This window comes from Notolepis coatsorum (assembly GCF_963971535.1).
Source record: "Notolepis coatsorum genome assembly, chromosome: 2".
Lineage (NCBI taxonomy): Eukaryota > Metazoa > Chordata > Actinopteri > Aulopiformes > Paralepididae > Notolepis > Notolepis coatsorum.
This window is the reverse complement of record NC_140166.1, coordinates 228,554,592-228,575,000: the sequence shown is the minus strand read 5'-3', so window position 1 is coordinate 228,575,000 and position 20,409 is coordinate 228,554,592. Positions and strand designations below refer to the sequence as shown.

Here is a 20,409-nt window from a genome sequence, read left to right as displayed (position 1 = left end):
CCCCTATCCGCACCTACGGTACAAGGACCGTGGAACTGTGTTTTGGGGGCCAGCGGTTCACGTGGGACTGCATCACGGCCGACATTTCGTTCCCACTACTGGGGGCAGATTTCCTGGGTGCACACGGTCTCCTCGTGGACATTAGACATGGCCGCCTAATAAACGCACAGACACGGGCTTCGTTGGCATGTGTCCGCGATGAGGCGACATACGGCGGCCTTCTTACAGCCTTCACCGACCACGAACCCCTCACGTTTTCTGAGTCAAGACACGTCGCCGAGAAGCCCAACGTCGTCATCGGAGCTGTACAGCCGGACCTCGACTACGTCAACAGGGGCTCGGAACAGGCCTCCGACCACGACATCCAGGCCCTCGGGACTGCAGATTCCAGGCTACGCCTGGAGGACGTCGCGATTGGTCACGCGGGTCCGACGCTGCTGGGTGACCTGTCCACCGGACACCCTGGCCCACAGGCCCCTGAGGACTGGCGAAGGCTCGCCTTTGAGGTGGGGTACAACCACCACAAGGTTGAACCCGCCCACGTAGACATTTCCCAGCCCTTAGAGCTGGCCCTCTCCCCCCGCCGAGGCCGTCCGCCGCTACCCCGGGACCCGCCAACGACGGAGCCGCCGTTGGCCTCGTCGACGTCTGTGCCCCCGGGTGTCGGGGAGGACACGGGCGCTTGCGCCGCCCCTACCTCCCCGACCCTGGCTTTCCGCACTCACCGTGGCCGGTTCAGGCCCCCGGGCGCCGTGGAGGGCGCAATCGCTTGCACCGCGCCCCGGGTTGTCCGCTCACGCCGCGGCCGGGTCGTGGTCTCTCCCCGCCGTGGAGATTTTGACCATGGTTGAATTCTGGGGGGGCTTGTGTAGTGATTGTTAATGGTACATAATTCACCCACGGAACTATTGTTAGGAACAAGAGTTCCGCCCGGACATTATATGAGGTGGCACTACCTGCCACCACGAGTGAGTCTTCTGCACGCAACGTAGCCGTAGCATGTTGTATTTGTGTACTGAATAAATGCTGTTCGCTCTAACTCGAGCTACCGTCTCCGACTCCCATCTCTCGGCACTACAATACTCCCCTTTCTTGACTCCTTCTGTATCACAAACAGTACTGTATTTGCAAATCTGGTATGTCATAAATGTATAGATGTAGCAGTACTGACTATCTGTATGTCATGTATGTCATATATGTCCTGATGAATTGAAAATGGGGGACCCTGATGTAAACAAGACGAAAGTCTTTCTCTGGTCTGCATCCCCTTAACAATTGTGTGTATTGAGCTGTACTGTATTGTACCCATTCTGCAATCTGTTAATAAAGTTTTCAATCAATCAATCAAAACCGTGCGTGAAAATGGGGGACCCTGATGTAAACAAGACGAAAGTCTTTCTCTGGTCTGAATCCCCTTAACAATTGTATTGAGCTGTCGTCACGTCACCTCACGTCACTGTTGAGCCGCGTAACCGGCGCGCGCATAATGAAGGTAACAACAACACAGTGCGGGGCTAAACATGGCGGCGCTCTGCTCCTACAGCAAGCTGGCACCTTTATTTAGGTGTTCTGCTGTCGGCGTCAATAAAACGGCCGTAACACGAGCAGGGAGACAGATACAACATGGCACGGTGTGCTGTGCTTATTCCATACGCTGTAAGGTAAGACGAGCTGCTAGGAATACTCTAAGAAGCTGCCATCGGCTAACGTTAGCTAGCTGGCCGGTTCATGTTGGTCCTCTGTTGTCCATGGGGCTAGTGGGGTTTGATTGATTGATTGACAATTTTATTAACAGATTGCAGAATGCGTACAATACAGTACGGCTCAATACACACAAGTGTTAATAAGGGGATGCAGACCAGAGAAAGACTTTCGTCTGGTAGATTGATAGCTGTTATTATTAATATAATCTAGCAACCATACACCTAAGGCCACTCACTCACTACTGCACAGACACATCAGTTTAACTAACTTGCCATTCATAGATGGTGGTTCACAGAACAGCTGAATGATTGAACACTTTATTTACAGATTGCAGAATGGGTACAGTACAGTACAGCTCAATACACACAATTGTTACGGGGATGCAGACCAGAGAAAGACTTTCGTCTTGTTTACATCAGGGTCCCCCATTTTCAATTCATCATAACATATATGACATACATGACATACAGATAGACAGTACTGTTACATTTAGACATTTATGACATATCCGAGTATAAAAATAGTCTAAAAAGAGAGTATATACATTTGAGGGGGAAGAAACTGTACATTGGAGGTGGGGGGGGGGGCTGTTTGATAGGCTACTGTTGTCTACTGTGTTCCTCTCCCCTGTCATTGAGCTTGTATTTATGTATTCATCATAGAAACCATTTGAATAGCCTACTAGCTCCACACCGTCCTGCTCCACCAACAATAGGAATTACTAGGGAAATGAATCATGTTAAATTCACGCTCATGTTAAAAACCCACACAGATCTGTTGTACATTACTGCAACCGGCGATTCACTGGTTGAAAATGTAGGAGATTTAACACAAAAGTAATAATTAGTCATATAAATCAGTGTAATTAATGACTTCTCATGGAGTCATATAAATCAATGTAATTAATGACTTCCCAGGGAGTAATAAAGTAATATAAAGTAGTGTAATTAATGACTTCCCAGGGAGTAATAAGAGTAATATAAAGTAGTGTAATGATTGACTTCCCAGGGAATTATAAAGTAATGTAATTAATGACTTCCCAGGGAGTAATAAGAGTAATATAAAGTAGTGTAATTAATGACTTCCCAGGGAGTAATAAGAGTAATATAAAGTAGTGTAATTAATACATTGACCGCCACAGGAGGGGGCGCTAATACCCCATTCATTGCCAGGTCTTTATTCAATGGATATAGTTTTAGACTGTGGCATTTGCAAGTGCTTAAAATATATCTTATATTATATCTATGGATCTAATAACGCTGTCGGGTCTCAGTGAGTTGCTTCTAGTCAACATTGCAGAGACAGATTGTTTTTTCATTCGTACATTTCCGTTTTATACAGTTTTGAATAGAGTATGGTTTGGGTGTTTTTCAGTAATTCCAGGAAAAGACGAGAAAAATGCATTTTAGGGTAATCTAGTAATCACGTTGTAATTTTTCGGCTGATTATCTAATCATCCTGAAATCAACACTAGATTATCACTATTATGTCTCCTCGTCCATACATGAAATGACCGTAGTAGCGGGTACTAATAAAGTAATATAAAGTAGTGTAATTAATGACTTCCCAGGGAGTAATAAAGTAATGTAAAGTAGTGTAATTAATGACTTCCCAGGGAGTAATAAAGTAATGTAAAGTAATGTAACTACTTGTTGTCTTGTCGTCTCCTTGCGGTCCACAGAGCTCCGGCGCAGCAGACAGCAGAGGCCTCCAGGAGAGGCAGAAGCAGCAGATGGCACGAGGTCTGCCCAAACAGAAGCCCCTCGCTGGGGTCAAACAGGTCATCGTAGTGGCCTCTGGGAAAGGAGGCGTCGGGAAGTCCACCACTGCAGGTAGGATAATAATACTGTGAGGAGGCGCATTAGGCAACTTTGGGGCCAATGTCGACGGGCAGCGCTCCCGGCAACAAGCGACAAAGTGGGCAACAGGGTCAAAATGTAGAGAGAGGGTGGGAGAGAAGGAGAGAGAGAAAGAAGAGGGAGAGGAGAAAACATTGTTTGGTCTTTAATAAGCATTAGATTCAAAAGAGGTACATCTGCGTGACTGAAGTCGTTGAATGTTATAAAGTAACAATGATGAGGCAACTTTTGAGCATCATAGTTGCGGACTCAGCTGGTCAGTGTTTCACGGAGAGAGCGCTTGTTCCTGATGTGTCCTCAACCATCCAGGATACATCCTAACCCTTTCACTACCACCCTACAGAAGGTTAACCCTTTCACTACCACCCTACAGAAGGTTAACCCTTTCACTACCACACTACAGATGGTTAACCCTTTCACTACCACCCTACAGAAGGTTAACCCTTTCACTACCACCCTACAGAAGGTTAACCCTTTCACTGCCACACTACAGAAGGTTAACCCTTTCACTACCACCCTACAGAAGGTTAACCCTTTCACTACCACCCTACAGAAGGTTAACCTTTCACTACCACACTACAGACGGTTAACCTTTCACTACCACCCTACAGAAGGTTAACCCTTTCACTACCACACTACAGAAGGTTAACCCTTTCACTACCACCCTACATAAGGTTAACCTTTCACTACCACCCTACAGAAGGTTAACCCTTTCACTACCACCCTACAGAAGGTTAACCCTTTCACTACCACCCTACAGAAGGTTAACCTTTCACTACCACACTACAGACGGTTAACCTTTCACTACCACCCTACAGAAGGTTAACCCTTTCACTACCACCCTACAGAAGGTTAACCTTTCACTACCACCCTACAGAAGGTTAACCCTTTCACTACCACCCTACAGAAGGTTAACCCTTTCACTACCACCCTACAGAAGGTTAACCCTTTCACTACCACACTACAGAAGGTTAACCCTTTCACGACCACCCTACAGAAGGTTAACCCTTTCACTACCACACTACAGAAGGTTAACCCTTTCACTACCACACTACAGAAGGTTAACCCTTTCACTACCACCCTACAGAAGGTTAACCTTTCACTACCACACTACAGAAGGTTAACCCTTTCACTACCACACTACAGAAGGTTAACCCTTTCACTACCACCCTACAGAAGGTTAACCTTTCACTACCACACTACAGAAGGTCAACCCTTTCACTACCACACTACAGAAGGTTAACCCTTTCACTACCACACTACAGAAGGTTAACCTTTCACTACCACACTACACAAGGTTAACCTTTCACTACCACACTACAGAAGGTTAACCTTTCACTACCACACTACAGAAGGTTAACCCTTTCACTACCACGCTACAGAAGGTTAACCCTTTCACTACCACACTACAGAAGGTAACCTTTCACTACCACACTACAGAAGGTTAACCCTTTCACTACCACCCTACAGAAGGTTAACCTTTCACTACCACACTACAGAAGGTTAACCTTTCACTACCACACTACAGAAGGTTAACCCTTTCACTACCACACTACAGAAGGTTAACCCTTTCACTACCACACTACAGAAGGTTAACCTTTCACTACCACACTACAGAAGGTTAACCCTTTCACTACCACACTACAGAAGGTTAACCCTTTCACTACCACACTACAGAAGGTTAACCTTGCGCACTACCACACTACAGAAGGTTAACCCTTTCACTACCACACTACAGAAGGTTAACCCTTTCACTACCACACTACAGACGGTTAACCCTTTCACTACCACACTACACAAGGTTAACCTTTCACTACCACACTACAGAAGGTTAACCTTTCACTACCACACTACAGAAGGTTAACCCTTTCACTACCACCCTACAGAAGGTTAACCCTTTCACTACCACCCTACAGAAGGTTAACCCGTTCACTACCACACTACACAAGGTTAACCTTTCACTACCACACTACACAAGGTTAACCTTTCACTACCACACTACAGAAGGTTAACCCTTTCACTACCACCCTACAGAAGGTTAACCCTTTCACTACCACCCTACAGAAGGTTAACCTTTCACTACCACCCTACAGAAGGTTAACCCTTTCACTACCACCCTACAGAAGGTTAACCTTTCACTACCACACTACAGAAGGTTAACCCTTTAACTCTTTCACTACCACACTACAGAAGGTTAACCCTTTCACTACCACACTACAGAAGGTTAACCTTTCACTACCACCCTACAGAAGGTTAACCCTTTCACTACCACCCTACAGAAGGTTAACCTTTCACTACCACCCTACAGAAGGTTAACCCTTTCACTACCACCCTACAGAAGGTTAACCCTTTCACTACCACCCTACAGAAGGTTAACCTTTCACTACCACACTACAGAAGGTTAACCCTTTCACTACCACCCTACAGAAGGTTAACCTTTCACTACCACACTACAGAAGGTTAACCCTTTCACTACCACACTACAGAAGGTTAACCTTTCACTACCACACTACAGAAGGTTAACCCTTTCACTACCACACTACATAAGGTTAACCCTTTCACTACCACACTACAGAAGGTAACCTTTCACTACCACACTACAGAAGGTTAACCCTTTCACTACCACCCTACAGAAGGTTAACCTTTCACTACCACACTACAGAAGGTTAACCCTTTCACTACCACACTACAGATGGTTAACCATTTCACTACCACACTACAGAAGGTTAACCTTTCACTACCACCCTACAGAAGGTTAACCTTTCACTACCACACTACAGAAGGTTAACCTTTCACTACCACATGCCAGAAGGTTAACCCTTTCACTACCACACTACAGAAGGTTAACCCTTTCACTACCACACTACAGAAGGTTAACCTTTCACTACCACACTACAGATGGTTAACCCTTTCACTACCACACTACAGAAGGTTAACCCTTTAACTACCACACTACAGAAGGTTAACCTTTCACTACCACACTACAGATGGTTAACCCTTTCACTACCACACTACAGAAGGTTAACATTTCACTACCACACTACCAATGGGTTAACCCTTTCACTACCACAGGTCACCACAGGTTAACCTTCTGTAGAGTGGTAGTGAAAGGGTTAACACTACAGTGAGCTGTTTCTGTCTGCATATATCATCAATACCAGACTCTGTATTTTAAAACGTCCTACATTGATCGCCTTAAATAAATGTCTTCTGTCTCATTCAACTCATTCCTCTGTCTCATTAAAACATATTCCTCTGTCTCATTCATTGTCTTGGTTTTGTCCACAGTGAATCTGGCTCTTGGACTCACAGCCAATGATCCGGTAAGAACCAGAACTGCTATCATTAGAACCAGAACTACTACCATTAGAACCAGAGCTATCATTAGAACCAGAACTACTATCATTAGAACCAGAACTACTATCATTAGAACCAGAACTATCATTAGAACCAGAAGAACCAGAACTACTATCATTAGAACCAGAACTACTATCATTAGAACCAGAACTACTATCATTAGAACCAGAACTACTATCATTAGAACCAGAACTATCATTAGAACCAGAACTACTATCATTAGAACCAGAACTACTACCATTAGAACCAGAACTATCATTAGAACCAGAACTACTATCATTAGAACCAGAACTACTACCATTAGAACCAGAACTACTATCATTAGAACCAGAACTACTATCATTAGAACCAGAACTACTATCATTAGAACCAGAACTACTATCATTAGAACCAGAACTACTATCATTAGAACCAGAACTACTATCATTAGAACCAGAACTATCATTAGAACCAGAACTACTATCATTAGAACCAGAACTGTTATCATTAGAACCAGAGCTACTATCATTAGAACCAGAACTACTATCATTAGAACCAGAACTGTTATCATTAGAACCAGAGCTACCATTAGAACCATCCTCCTTCTAGTGACATCCCCTCATGTCCAAACACCTGAGAGATCGTCTGTTAGACCAGATATTACTACTGAGGAACACAGCTATACTATATGACCATATATTCTCTCTCTGTGTCTCTCTCCCTCTGTCTCTCTTTCTCTCTCTCTTTTTATATATCTCGCTATCTGTCACTCTCTCTCTGTCTCTCTTTCTATATATCTGTCTCTATCTCGCTCTTTCTCCGTCTCTTTTCTCTGTCTATGTCCGGCTTCCCCCCTCTCTCTCGCTCTCTCTCTCTATCTCTCTCCCCTCTCTTTCTCTCTCTCTCTCTCCCCTGTCTGTCTATTTTTCTCTCTCTCTCCCCCCCTCTCTCTCTCCCTCCCCCATCTCTCTCTCCCCCCCCCCCCCTCTCTCTCAAGTCTAAATCAGTAGGTCTGTTGGATGCTGATGTTTACGGCCCGTCGGTCCCCAAGCTGATGAACCTGAAGGGAAACCCTGAACTCACAGACAGTATGTCATGTTTCAGAGCTCACAGAACTTACAGAACTCAGACCTCACAGAACTTACAGAACTTACAGAACTCACAGAACTTACAGAACTCACACAACTCACACAACTCACAGGACTTACAGAACTCACATGTCCTGATGTGGATTTGAAGTCATGCCTTGTTGTCTCTCTTCCAGACAACCTGATGATTCCACTTCAGAACTATGGGATTCCATGGTGAGTCACTCCTGCATGTCTTCTGTCATCCAGAGGGACGTTAAAGATCCACTGAAACGCCAGCAATGTACAGCAATTTGATGTATTCCTGAATGCACCAGAACTTTGGTGGGGAGGGGGGGAGACAACGACATCCTAAAGGACCCTTGCATTGGAAAGCATGGTTCAAAATCGAATTGTATTGGACATTTTATTTAGGTGAATTTTCTTTTTTTTGTCACATAGTGATAAATGGATCAGAACTGGTGCAGAGATAAGGGGTCAAATGGAGGAACATGTTGTCTTCAAAGCTGCTATAGTGTTGCAATACTCAGCCACTAGGTGTTAAAGGAACACGCCAACATTTTGGTAAATTAGCCCACCGTCTTCTCCAGAGAGAGACAAGAAGATAGATACCAGTTTCCTCTCTGTGCGTTCAGTAGAAAGCCATCTGGCTGCACGTTAGCCTAGCTTAGCACAATGAATGGAAGCGGACATGACGGTTAGCCTTCGGGAGGGGTGTTAGTTGGACAATGCCTAGGCTAACCGGTCATGTCCATTTCCATTCATTCATTCTGGTGTCCCCCAGGGCTCGGTTTTAGGACCCCTTCTCTTCTCCCTCTACACTAAATCACTGGGTAACATTATCACGTCTCATGGCTTCTCCTACCATTGTTATGCCGACGATACTCAACTCTTCCTCTCCTTCCCTCCCTCAGATATCCACGTCTCTGTGCGGATCTCGGCCTGTCTGTCCGACATCTCAGCCTGGATGACGTCCAACCACCTCAAACTGAACCTAAGCAAAACAGAATTGCTCCACCTGCCGGCCAAATCCTCCCCCCTAACCGACCTTTCAATCACAGTCGAGAATGCAGCTGTGACTGCGTCCCCGACCGCCAAGAACCTTGGTGTTGTCCTCGACGACCAGTTGAACTTCTCTGCTCACATCGCAGCGACGACCAGAACCTGCCGATTCCTCCTGAGCAACGTCAGAAGGATACGCCCCTTCCTGACAAAAGAAGCCACCCAACTCCTCGTCCAATCAACAGTCATCTCCCGCCTCGACTACTGCAATGCACTGCTCGCTGGCCTCCCGGCCACTGCCACTAAGCCTCTTCAACTCATTCAGAACGCAGCGGCCCGCCTGATCTCAAACCTACCGAAGTCGGCCCATGTCACCCCACTTCTTAGGGACCTGCACTGGCTCCCCATTGCTGCACGAATCCGCTTCAAGGCCCTCGACCTAGCATACCGTGCGGCAAAGGGAACCGCTCCCGCCTACCTCCGGTCAATGGTCTCTAACTACACACCCTCAAGACCCCTACGCTCTGCATCTTCTGGCCGCCTCAGACCTACTCCTATCCAAGCTCCGGGAGGGTCATCAAAGAGAAGTCGCCTATTCTCAGTCCTTGCCCCACAATGGTGGAATGAACTACCCACCCCAGTTAGGACAGCCGAATCACGTCCAATCTTTCGCCGTCGACTAAAGACGCACTTCTTCAACCATTATCTGAATTAAAAAAAAAAAAAAAAAAAAAATCTAACCCTAACTAACCGTACTGTCATGCACTTGTCCTAATAAACTAACCTACACTGTAGCACTCAACACTTTGATGAACATTGTTGCTCAGCTGATAGAGTTGTGCCCTTCCTGATGGCTTGTCGTACAGAACTTGTAAGTCGCTTTGGATAAAAGCGTCAGCTAAATGACTAAATGTAAATGTAATGTAGATAGATTTCTACTGAGCGCCCTGGAATAAACCCTGAAAACCTGAAGGTGGGCCAGGGGTCCAGATATTCTGAACTTACCCTTTAATTCTCAAGAAAGAAAAAGTTTGGGCGGCTAAGTGGCGCAGTGGGCAAGGCTTGGCTGGTCGTTCATACTAACACAATTGGCAGTATTAGGGGGTGGGAAAGCCGGTGGGTGGGGATTGGAAGTTGTGGACAGCGACTCCTACAGGTCGGTTGGTGCGCCTGTACAGCAGAATCAGGAACTATCGGGGGCAGCGTGAGCCTCCCACGCGTTACTCCTCGCCACTGAGAGATCGCGCTGTGCAGGTGAAAAGATGCGACGGCTGCCTCCTCGTGTACCGGAGGGGACACGCGATGCAAGGCTTCCTTCGTCCACATTGCAGCCGGCCAGTGGGAGGCATGGTCTAGCAACGTTCGAGACAGGGGAGGGTAGAATTGGATAATATGAAATTGGGATGGGAGAAAAATAGAAAATGGGGAGAAAAAAGTAGATAAAAAAAAAAGAGAGAAAAAGTTTGTATGACAAATTATATTATTTCAGCCCTCTCTGTCTGTCTCTCTGTCTCCCTCTCTCCCCCCCCCCCCCTCTCTCTCTCTATCTCCCCCCCCCTCTCTCTCTCCCCCCCCCCCCCCCCTCTCTCTCTCTCTCTCTCTCTCTCTCAGTATGTCTATGGGCTTCTTGGTGGAGGAAGCGGCTCCTATCGTATGGAGAGGACTGATGGTGATGTCGGCCATAGAGAGGCTACTCAGACATGTAAGGAAACATATCCACATGGTTGTATATTATGTAAGGGATAATGTATAGCTACGTTCCAAAATAATTGACCGACACGGAGTTTAGAACACAGAGGCGCCGCGCCGAGGTGTTCTAAACGCAGTGAAGGTCAATTATTTTGCCACAATAACGAGTATAGCTATACATTATCCCGCTTATTACATGGCTAACTTACTAACAATATACCTAATTCATTTTACACCATCGACAAGACGCGATCAAATGCAGACGCAGTTGTTCTGTGGTCTGATTACCTGATGAGTGCAGCTGTGCACATGCTGAGCTTAGCTTTCGTGACTGTCTGCGACCAAAGTGCTTGATTGTGATTGGTCAATAGCGCTGTGTTACCCGTATCAGCGGTCATTATTGCGCGTTGCCCATAGCAGCGGTCCGTTATCGAGAAATAACTGACCGCTGTCAGGGGCAACCGAGCGCTATTGACCAATCACAATCAAGCATTTTGGCGAATGTTAAAACGCCATGTAATAAATTATATTATATTATACCATATGATATGATATCGTGTGTGTGTGTGTGTGTAGGTGGACTGGGGATCGCTGGACTACTTGGTGATTGACATGCCTCCTGGGACTGGAGACGTCCAGCTGTCAATCACCCAGAACATCCCCATAGCTGGTACCCTAAAATATATATATTTATTTATAGATGTACTGTATATATATATATATATATATATATATATATATTGTGATAGAAATATTATCATGTCATTATAGATCTGTGTTGAAATACATATTGTATCTCTGATAGCCTTGACTAGTTTAATATGATCAACTAGTAAACTAGTAGCTACAGCTCAGACAATAGGACGACAGTCTGACAGTGTCTGTTAACAACGACCAAGGCTGAGGAGATATGACCTCTCCAGTTCTAGTGTGTCAGTCATAACAAGGCTATAGGGCCAATCTTGTTATTCATTCTCTCACTACGGCATATTTTGTTGACCTTTTCTGTCATATCTGGTCATATCTCATGTACGTCATTTCGATTATGTATATTTAATCTAAGTTCTGACCAGAGCTCTTTGTCACTTTCTGGTCAGACGCTCGTGTGTCTCTCTGATGATAAAATTATCTCTGTGGAAGCAGAGTACAAACTGACTCGATCTGAAATGCCTACAGCGTACTGTCTCATGGCTCATTTAAATATTCCACAACAATATATATATATACCTTGAGATATGAATGTGTGTGACTTGTGTCCCAGGAGCGGTCATCGTCTCCACTCCGCAGGACGTAGCGCTGCTCGACGCCCGCAGAGGAGCGGAGATGTTCCGGAAGGTCCACGTTCCGGTGAGAGACACCGGGTTCGACTCCGGCTGTCTGCGTTTTCCCCTTTTAGCTTGGGCCGGCCGTCATACTAACTCAATTGGCAGAGTCAGCGGGAGGGGAGTCGATGGGTGGTAGTCTGGTCGTTGTGAACAGCGACTCCTACAGGTCGGTTGGGGGACGCCTGCACAGCAGAGACAGGAAATGGCGGGGGCAGTGTGAGCCTCCCACACGTTACACCTCGCCAACGAGAGTCCGCGCTGGCAGGTGAAAAGATGTGACAGGCTGCCTCCTCGTGTATCGGAGGGGACATGTGATGCAATGCTTCTATCCTCCCTACAACCGGCCAGTGGGGGGCATATGCGAGCCACGTTCAAGACAGGGGAGGGGAGAATTGGCACACTGGAATTGGGATGGGAGAAAAATAGAAAAAGTGGATCAAAAAAAATAAATAAGGGAGAGAGAAGGAAAGAGAGAGAGAGGGAGAAAGAGAAAGGGAGAGTGAGAACCAGAGGGAGAGAGAGAGAGAAGAAAGGGGTAGAAGGAGGGAGGTGAGGGGGCTTAGGGGGTGGAGAGAAGTGTCTGAGGGCTCTGCGTGTGATTGGAAGGCAGCAGGTACAACAGTCGGTTATGATCTGTTGCAGATTTTGTTTAAAAGCAGTGAGCGATGTGAGAGCAGTAAGTTTAAGGGTGTTTTTGTAAGGTTTTCCAGTCCGATGTAGTTGGTCAACTGAGTTTCCAGAGTAGCGGTAATCAAATCGCATCAAATGTATTTGTATAGCCCAAAATCACATGGAATTGCCCCCGTGGGCTTTTTACAAGTCAAGAAGAAACATCACAATAGATCCAGAACAAAAACCACCATACAAATCCAAATATGCAACACTCCCAGTCCCAGATAGGTATGTTCGATATTGGCATTCAAATGTGATATCGGAAATTATCGGTATCGGTTTTCAGAAATATATATATATATATTATAATTTTTTTTTTTTTTACATTTATTTAACCTTTATTTACCCAGGCAAGCAAGTAAGAACACATTCTGATTTTATTTATTGTCAAAAATATGCATAATGTTGTGTTAATTCCACAACAAGAGATATGTAATGTTAATTACCTGAAAAATTGGGGGGGGGGGGGGGGTCCTGCATATATCGGTATCGGTTGATATCGGTATCGGAAATTAAGAGTTGGACAATATCGGTATATCGGTATCGGTAAAAAACCCAATATCGAACATCCCTGCCCCCAGACTTTCCCCAATGAAGATGAGGAGTGACTCCACCTAGCAGTGTGGAGGAGAGAAACCTCAGATGGGCTGTTCAAAGGGGGGATCCCCCAACAGGACGTCAGTGATAATATAGTGTTGCTGTGGATGATAGATGGATGGAGAATAGAACAGGTGAATAATTGGTATGTATATATTAGGGCTGACCCCTATTAGTCGATTAGTCGACTAATCGGTCGAAAGGAGCCGTAGTCGACTAGCCAACCTCTTAGTCGAATACAAAAAAATATATATATTATAATATATATATATATATTTGTATCATTCTTTCCAAAAGAAAAGAGGCCTAGAAGCGTGGCTAACGCTAATGGCACGCATACCAGAGGCTAACTGCCTACTAAAACAGGCACAGAGGCACTGAAAGAGGATTTCACCCGTCTAATGAACACACTAGACTAGACAAATATCAAGATGTATCCATCAGTGGACCAATTGCATGCTTTTGCAGAGGACAAGAAGCCTTCAGTCGACTCCTTCAGACATTAAGCACCCCCCACAGCCCAAATGGAATGATACATTATTTTTTATTTTTATTTAAAAATTTAAAAATATTATACTTATTATTATTATTTCTTTGTCTACCAATAGTCGACTAATGGCAAATTTTGGCCAATCATAGTCGACCATCCAAATCCTTAGTCGGGGACAGCCCTAGTATATATATATATACATGTAATGAAACACATATACATACATACATAGTAGCAATAGTATCTAAAGTACATAATATTATTATAATTTTTTTTTAAATGTTTATAAAATAGAACCAAGAACAAAAAAGCATGAGAATACTGGAATACTGAGAGCGCTGGTATGAAAATAAGATGAAGGCTAGAAGTCGGTAGCAGCAAAAGTGGAAACATCTGCAGGATGGGAGCCGTGTGGGAGCCATCGATTAAGAGATCCATCTTGGGAATTGATTACAGTCGAGTCAATATCAATTTTCCCAATGTTTCCTCCCAGCCCTAATGTTAGAACATATCGGAGAGGATGTTTGCATGTGTAATGTGTTTAACATCATATCAGAGAGGATGTTTGTTTGTGTAATGTGTTTAACATCATATCAGAGAGGATGTTTGTTTGTGTAATAGTGTTTAACATCATATCAGAGAGAATGTTTGTGTAATGTGTTTAACATCATATCAGAGAGAATGTTTGTTTGTGTAATAGTGTTTAACATCATATCAGAGAGAATGTTTGTTTGTGTAATAGTGTTTAACATCATATCAGAGATAATGTTTGTTTGTTTGTGTAATAGTGTTTAACATATATCAGAGAGAATGTTTGTTTGTGTAATGTGTTTAACATCATATCAGAAATAATGTTTGTTTGTGTAATAGTGTTTAACATCATATCAGAGAGGATGTTTGTTTGTGTAATAGTGTTTAACATCATATCAGAGAGGATGTTTGTTTGTGTAATAGTGTTTAACATCATATCAGAGAGAATGTTTGTTTGTGTAATAGTGTTTAACATCATATCAGAGAGGATGTTTGTTTGTGTAATAGTGTTTAACATCATATCAGAGAGGATGTTTGTTTGTGTAATAGTGTTTAACATCATATCAGAGAGGATGTTTGTTTGTGTAATAGTGTTTAACATCATATCAGAGAGAATGTTTGTTTGTGTAATAGTGTTTAACATCATATCAGAGAGGATGTTTGTTTGTGTAATAGTGTTTAACATCATATCAGAGAGGATGTTTGTTTGTGTAATAGTGTTTACCATCATATCAGAGAGGATGTTTGTTTGTTTCTGTAATAGTGTTTAACATCATATCAGAGAGAATGTTTGTTTGTTTGTGTAATAGTGTTTAACATCATATCAGAGAGAATGTTTGTTTGTTTGTGTAATAGTGTTTAACATATCAGAGAGAATGTTTGTTTGTGTAATAGTGTTTAACATCATATCAGAGAGGATGTTTGTTTGTTTGTGTAATAGTGTTTAACATAATATCAGAGGATGTTTGTTTGTGTAATAGTGTTTAACATCATATCAGAGAGAATGTTTGTTTGTGTAATAGTGTTTAACATCATATCAGAGAGAATGTTTGTTTGTGTAATAGTGTTTAACATCATATCAGAGAGAATGTTTGTTTGTGTAATAGTGTTTAACATCATATCAGAGAGAATGTTTGTGTAATGTGTTTAATTACATATCAGAGATAATGTTTGTTTGTGTAATAGTGTTTAACATATCATATCAGAGAGAATGTTTGTTTGTGTAATAGTGTTTAACATCATATCAGAGATAATGTTTGTTTGTGTAATAGTGTTTAACATCATATCAGAGATAATGTTTGTTTGTTTGTGTAATAGTGTTTAACATATATCAGAGATAATGTTTGTTTGTGTAATGTGTTTAACATCATATCAGAAATAATGTTTGTTTGTGTAATAGTGTTTAACATCATATCAGAGAGGATGTTTGTTTGTGTAATAGTGTTTAACATCATATCAGAGAGGATGTTTGTTTGTGTAATAGTGTTTAACATCATATCAGAGAGGATGTTTGTTTGTGTAATAGTGTTTAACATCATATCAGAGAGGATGTTTGTTTGTTTGTGTAATAGTGTTTAACATCATATCAGAGAGGATGTTTGTTTGTGTAATAGTGTTTAACATCATATCAGAGAGGATGTTTGTTTGTTTGTGTAATAGTGTTTAACATCATATCAGAGAGAATGTTTGTTTGTTTGTGTAATAGTGTTTAACATCATATCAGAGAGAATGTTTGTTTGTGTAATAGTGTTTAACATATCAGAGAGAATGTTTGTTTGTGTAATAGTGTTTAACATCATATCAGAGAGGATGTTTGTTTGTTTGTGTAATAGTGTTTAACATAATATCAGAGGATGTTTGTTTGTGTAATAGTGTTTAACATCATATCAGAGAGAATGTTTGTTTGTGTAATAGTGTTTAACATCATATCAGAGAGAATGTTTGTTTGTGTAATAGTGTTTAACATCATATCAGAGAGAATGTTTGTTTGTGTAATGTGTTTAACATCATATCGGAGATAATGTTTGTTTGTGTAATAGTGTTTAACATCATATCAGAGAGAATGTTTGTTTGTGTAATAGTGTTTAACATATCATATCAGAGAGAATGTTTGTTTGTGTAATAGTGTTTAACATCATATCAGAGATAATGTTTGTTTGTGTAATAGTGTTTAACATCATATCAGAGAGAATGTTTGTTTGTGTAATAGTGTTTAACACATTATATACTGTGTTGTCGTCTAGATTCTAGGTCTGATTCAGAACATGAGTGTGTTCCAGTGTCCCAAATGTGACCACCAGACACACATCTTTGGTTCTGACGGAGCGAGACAGCTAGCTGATACCCTGGGGGTTCAGTTCTTAGGTAAAGGACCTAACCAATCAGCACCCTGGCAGTTCAGTGCTTAGGTAAGAACTTAACCAATCAACTGGCTGATATTCTCCCTCACTGTCTCCGCCCCCAGGAGACATTCCTCTCCACCTGAACATCAGAGAGACGTCAGACAGAGGGCAGCCTGTAGTCGTGTCCTGTCCTGACAGCCCTGAGGTTGGTACACAACTACTGTCAAGTGTTCCTTTATTAACCCCCTTGTTCTATTCTATTCGGTTCTGTTCTGTTCTATTAAGTTCTATTCTGATCTGTTTTATTATATCATTATATACCTCTATGGTCTTGGGGGTATTTACTCTGACTGTAGACTCTGCTGAAAATTAACATTAACTACAGCAATTTTACTATGAATAGAATAGAATAAAATAGAAATACTTTTATTATCCCGAGGGAAATTTGACACTGCAAATCGCTCAACATTAAACATTTAGACAGAACAGGTCACGAATAAGAATAACAAAACAAATCAAATTGCCTAAGATAAGAGTAGAATAAAATAGAATAAAAATGGAATAAAATATACAGTAAATATATACTGAGGTCTACAGTAGGTGTAATATTGCACAGTGCTGTTTCAAAAGTAACAGTCCAGGAAGATGGTAACTGTCACTCTGTGCTCAGTGATGCAGTGAGGCACAGTGATGCATTGTGTGTGTGTGTGTGTGTGTGTGTGTGTGTGTGTGTGTGTGTGTGTGTGTGTGTGTGTGTGTGTGTGTGTGTGTGTGTGTGTGTGTGTGTGTGTGTGTGTGTGTGTGTGTGTGTGTGTGTGTGTGTGTGTGTGTGTGTGTGTGTGTGTGTGTGTGTGTGTGTGTGTGTGTGTGTGTGTGTGTGTGTGTGTGTGTGTGTGTGTGTGTGTGTGTGTGTTCTTTCCAGGCCGAGGCGTACAGGAAGGTGGCGTCTGCTGTTGCTCAAAGACTACAGGAAGTCAGCTCTTGAGTAACAGCTTTAACAGGAAGTCTCATCATGTGTCATCAGAACATGAAATAAACACGAAGTCCCGCCCATACCAGGCTACACACACGCACACACACACACACACACACACACACACACACAGCTTTCAAGTGATCTAGTCGTTCACACACGACCAAGTTCCAGTATGTTCCAGCTGACAGTACATACTGCAAGTAAACAGCAGTGTACTACAATGTAAACAAAGTAACAGTTACAACACGTAGTTCTGTCACAGTCAGAATGTAACAGGGAGTCACTGACAGCGGTGCTGAAGGCCGTTTGACGAGGATTTCTTGGTAATCAATCAAGGGGCGATTATCTTTCACTGTCCACGCTTTCTACTTGACAGCATGGACGTTCTGAACGGACCCACGGCTGCTTCCGGTTGCAGCGTTTGATCATATCAATGACCGGACATAAACTGCTGTCCAAGCTAGATTTGATTGATTGATTGATTCTTTTATTTACGTGTCATGCACACAAAGTGCCCGACCCTCGTGGGTTTATAAGGACACTCTGAAGCCTAGGCATTGTCCAACTAACACCTCTCCCGAAGGCTAACCGGCACTGTCCGCTTCCATTCATTGTGCTAAGCTAGGCTAACGTGCAGCCAGATAGCTTTCTACTGAACGCACAGAGAGGAAACTGGTATCTATCTTCTCGTCTCTCTCTGGAGAAGACGTTAAGCTAATTTCCCAAAAGGTTGGCGTGTTCCTTTTAACGTCTCTGATCAGTCTTGGTCCAAAACATGTTGTCCATGTTGTCAGAGTGACGACTCCGAGCCGGTATTCATCACACCGGCAGTGGGGGACGTAGTCAGTTCATCCCTGTTGTTCAGTCACTGGAGAAAGTGCTGCGTTGTCCTCTGTTCCAGTACTTTCATTTCCATCTCTTCATGTCTACGTCTTCAGCTCAGAATTCAAATGAGATGTATTTTTATAGATTTGTACAGCGTGTGAATGAAATGTTAATATTACCCGACGCAAGACGAGAACTTGAATAAAATAATGTTTGTCTTGACTCTTGTCTTTCCTTTTTTTGTTTTTTTTTTATTTTTTATCTTCTTTATTATTATTTTTTATTGGTTTATTTTATTTTGTTATTGGCATAATTTCATCTTTTATTAGAGAAGGAAGTATTAGACTTTTATTTGTATTTCACTTCTTTTTAAAATGGTGTTACAAAGTGCTTCACAGAAAGAAAGAAAGAAAGAAAGAAAGAAAAACACACAAACACAAGGAATGAAGACAGGAGTGTGGAGGAGAAATGAGAGGAAGTAGAATCTCTTACCCTGTTCAGTTCACCATTTCATTGTTAAATCAAATTAAAATCACATTTATTTGTAAAGCCTGCAAACACGTTAATGTCCCCATGGGCTCTTTAAGCTCTGACGTTTCTGGTCATGTGACATGTGCGCCCAATCGCGTGACGCGCCCATTTCCGCCTCGACCAGCAGCAAACCCTAACCCCAACCATTCTATCGCCCTGCTCTAAGACAAACTCTAACCTTAACCAACTTCGAAAGAGTGCCTAAGCTTAACCGGGGAAAGAACTTGCCATCACACGATTGGTGCGACCAGAAACATCAGTGGCCAATCAGAGCGCAAAACGGGAACGCGGAAGCATGCACCGTTTGGGTTAAGAATACAGGCGTCCCGGAAGGCCTGGTCCATGTACAGATCAAAGGTACAGCCTACTTCTATGACCAGCACTTCCCTGTGGCTGGTGTCAACAAAAACAACGTCCGGTGTATTTGGTATGTTAGCAAAGACATCGTTGGTAAGGCCAAACCACTCTGGCTTCACTCTGGCATGTTTGTACATTGCTGCACTAGATGGTGATATGTTCCGTACCGCATCAGACACAACAATGTCCACAATACGGTCATGACGAGCGATGTACAGGTGTTTGTATGCATTACATCCGTTTGTTATGTGTGCAATGGATTCTAGGTGTTGTGAATCCTGACACACGCACGCGTCGCACACACACTAACTATCTCCCCTGTTAAAGGAAAACAAACTCCACACTGAAAATGAACCGTGTCGTAATTATTTCGGGAAAACGCGGCTGTGTTTCTCCCAGAGGCTGATAACAAACACTAACGAAGATAATCTGCCTCTTATTCACTATTCTGCAGAATGATACCATTCATCACTTCATCCATTCACTTCCTCAATTCACATCACTTTATCAATTCACATCACTTCAGATGACTTTATCAATTCACATCACTTTATCAATTCACATCACTTCAGATGACTTTATCAATTCACATCACTTTATCAATTCACATCACTTTATCAATTCACATCAATTCAGATGACTTCATCAATTCACATCACTTCATCAATTCAGATGACTTTATCAATTGAGATAATTTTATAAAATCAGATGACTTCATTCCTGAGACACACTGGAGGTCAAAGTTCAGGGCTGGGTATAAAAAGGCCCAGATAGCCCTTTAATGATCTACCTGTCCTCTGGGCTCAGGATTCCCAACATGGTGGACTGACTGCATGATATGTATTTCATCCAGAGCACTTTACAACTCGTGCCTCACATTCACACAGTTGGGGGTTAAGTGTCTTGCTCAAGGACACTTCGACACGCTGCTGGGAGGAGCTGGAATCGAACCGGGAACCATCTGATTACCAGACGACCTGGTCTACCTCCTGAACCACTGGACGCATTGATCAGTGGTTTTAAACTTATTTTCAGAATAAAGGTTCTTATAACCTAAAGGCTCAGGTTGACAGAACTAATATGGT

General features: G+C 42.9%; 1 protein-coding gene across 1 annotated transcript; it reads left to right on the top strand.

Annotated features, from left to right (window-relative positions):
• Positions 1–1,515: 1,515 nt before the first annotated feature.
• Positions 1,516–18,598, top strand: LOC311222938 (iron-sulfur cluster transfer protein NUBPL-like). Its single transcript, XM_084307609.1, has 11 exons — positions 1,516–1,661; positions 3,386–3,536; positions 6,852–6,886; positions 7,897–7,987; positions 8,164–8,203; positions 10,601–10,691; positions 11,255–11,348; positions 11,940–12,025; positions 16,537–16,657; positions 16,758–16,840; positions 17,558–18,598. The coding sequence occupies exons 1-11, from the start codon at positions 1,521–1,523 to the stop codon at positions 17,618–17,620; spliced, it is 996 nt and encodes a 331-aa protein (XP_084163735.1). The 5' UTR covers positions 1,516–1,520; the 3' UTR covers positions 17,621–18,598.
• Positions 18,599–20,409: the final 1,811 nt, after the last annotated feature.

Bases quoted from the DNA above. Each gene is read 5' to 3' on its own strand.
- LOC311222938 (XM_084307609.1), top strand. From the start codon at position 1,521: ATGGCGGCGCTCTGCTCCTACAGCAAGCTGGCACCTTTATTTAGGTGT. The intron at 11,349-11,939 runs GTACCCTAAAAT...CTTGTGTCCCAG, and splicing joins CCAGAACATCCCCATAGCTG to GAGCGGTCATCGTCTCCACT. The intron at 12,026-16,536 runs GTGAGAGACACC...GTTGTCGTCTAG, and splicing joins TCCGGAAGGTCCACGTTCCG to ATTCTAGGTCTGATTCAGAA.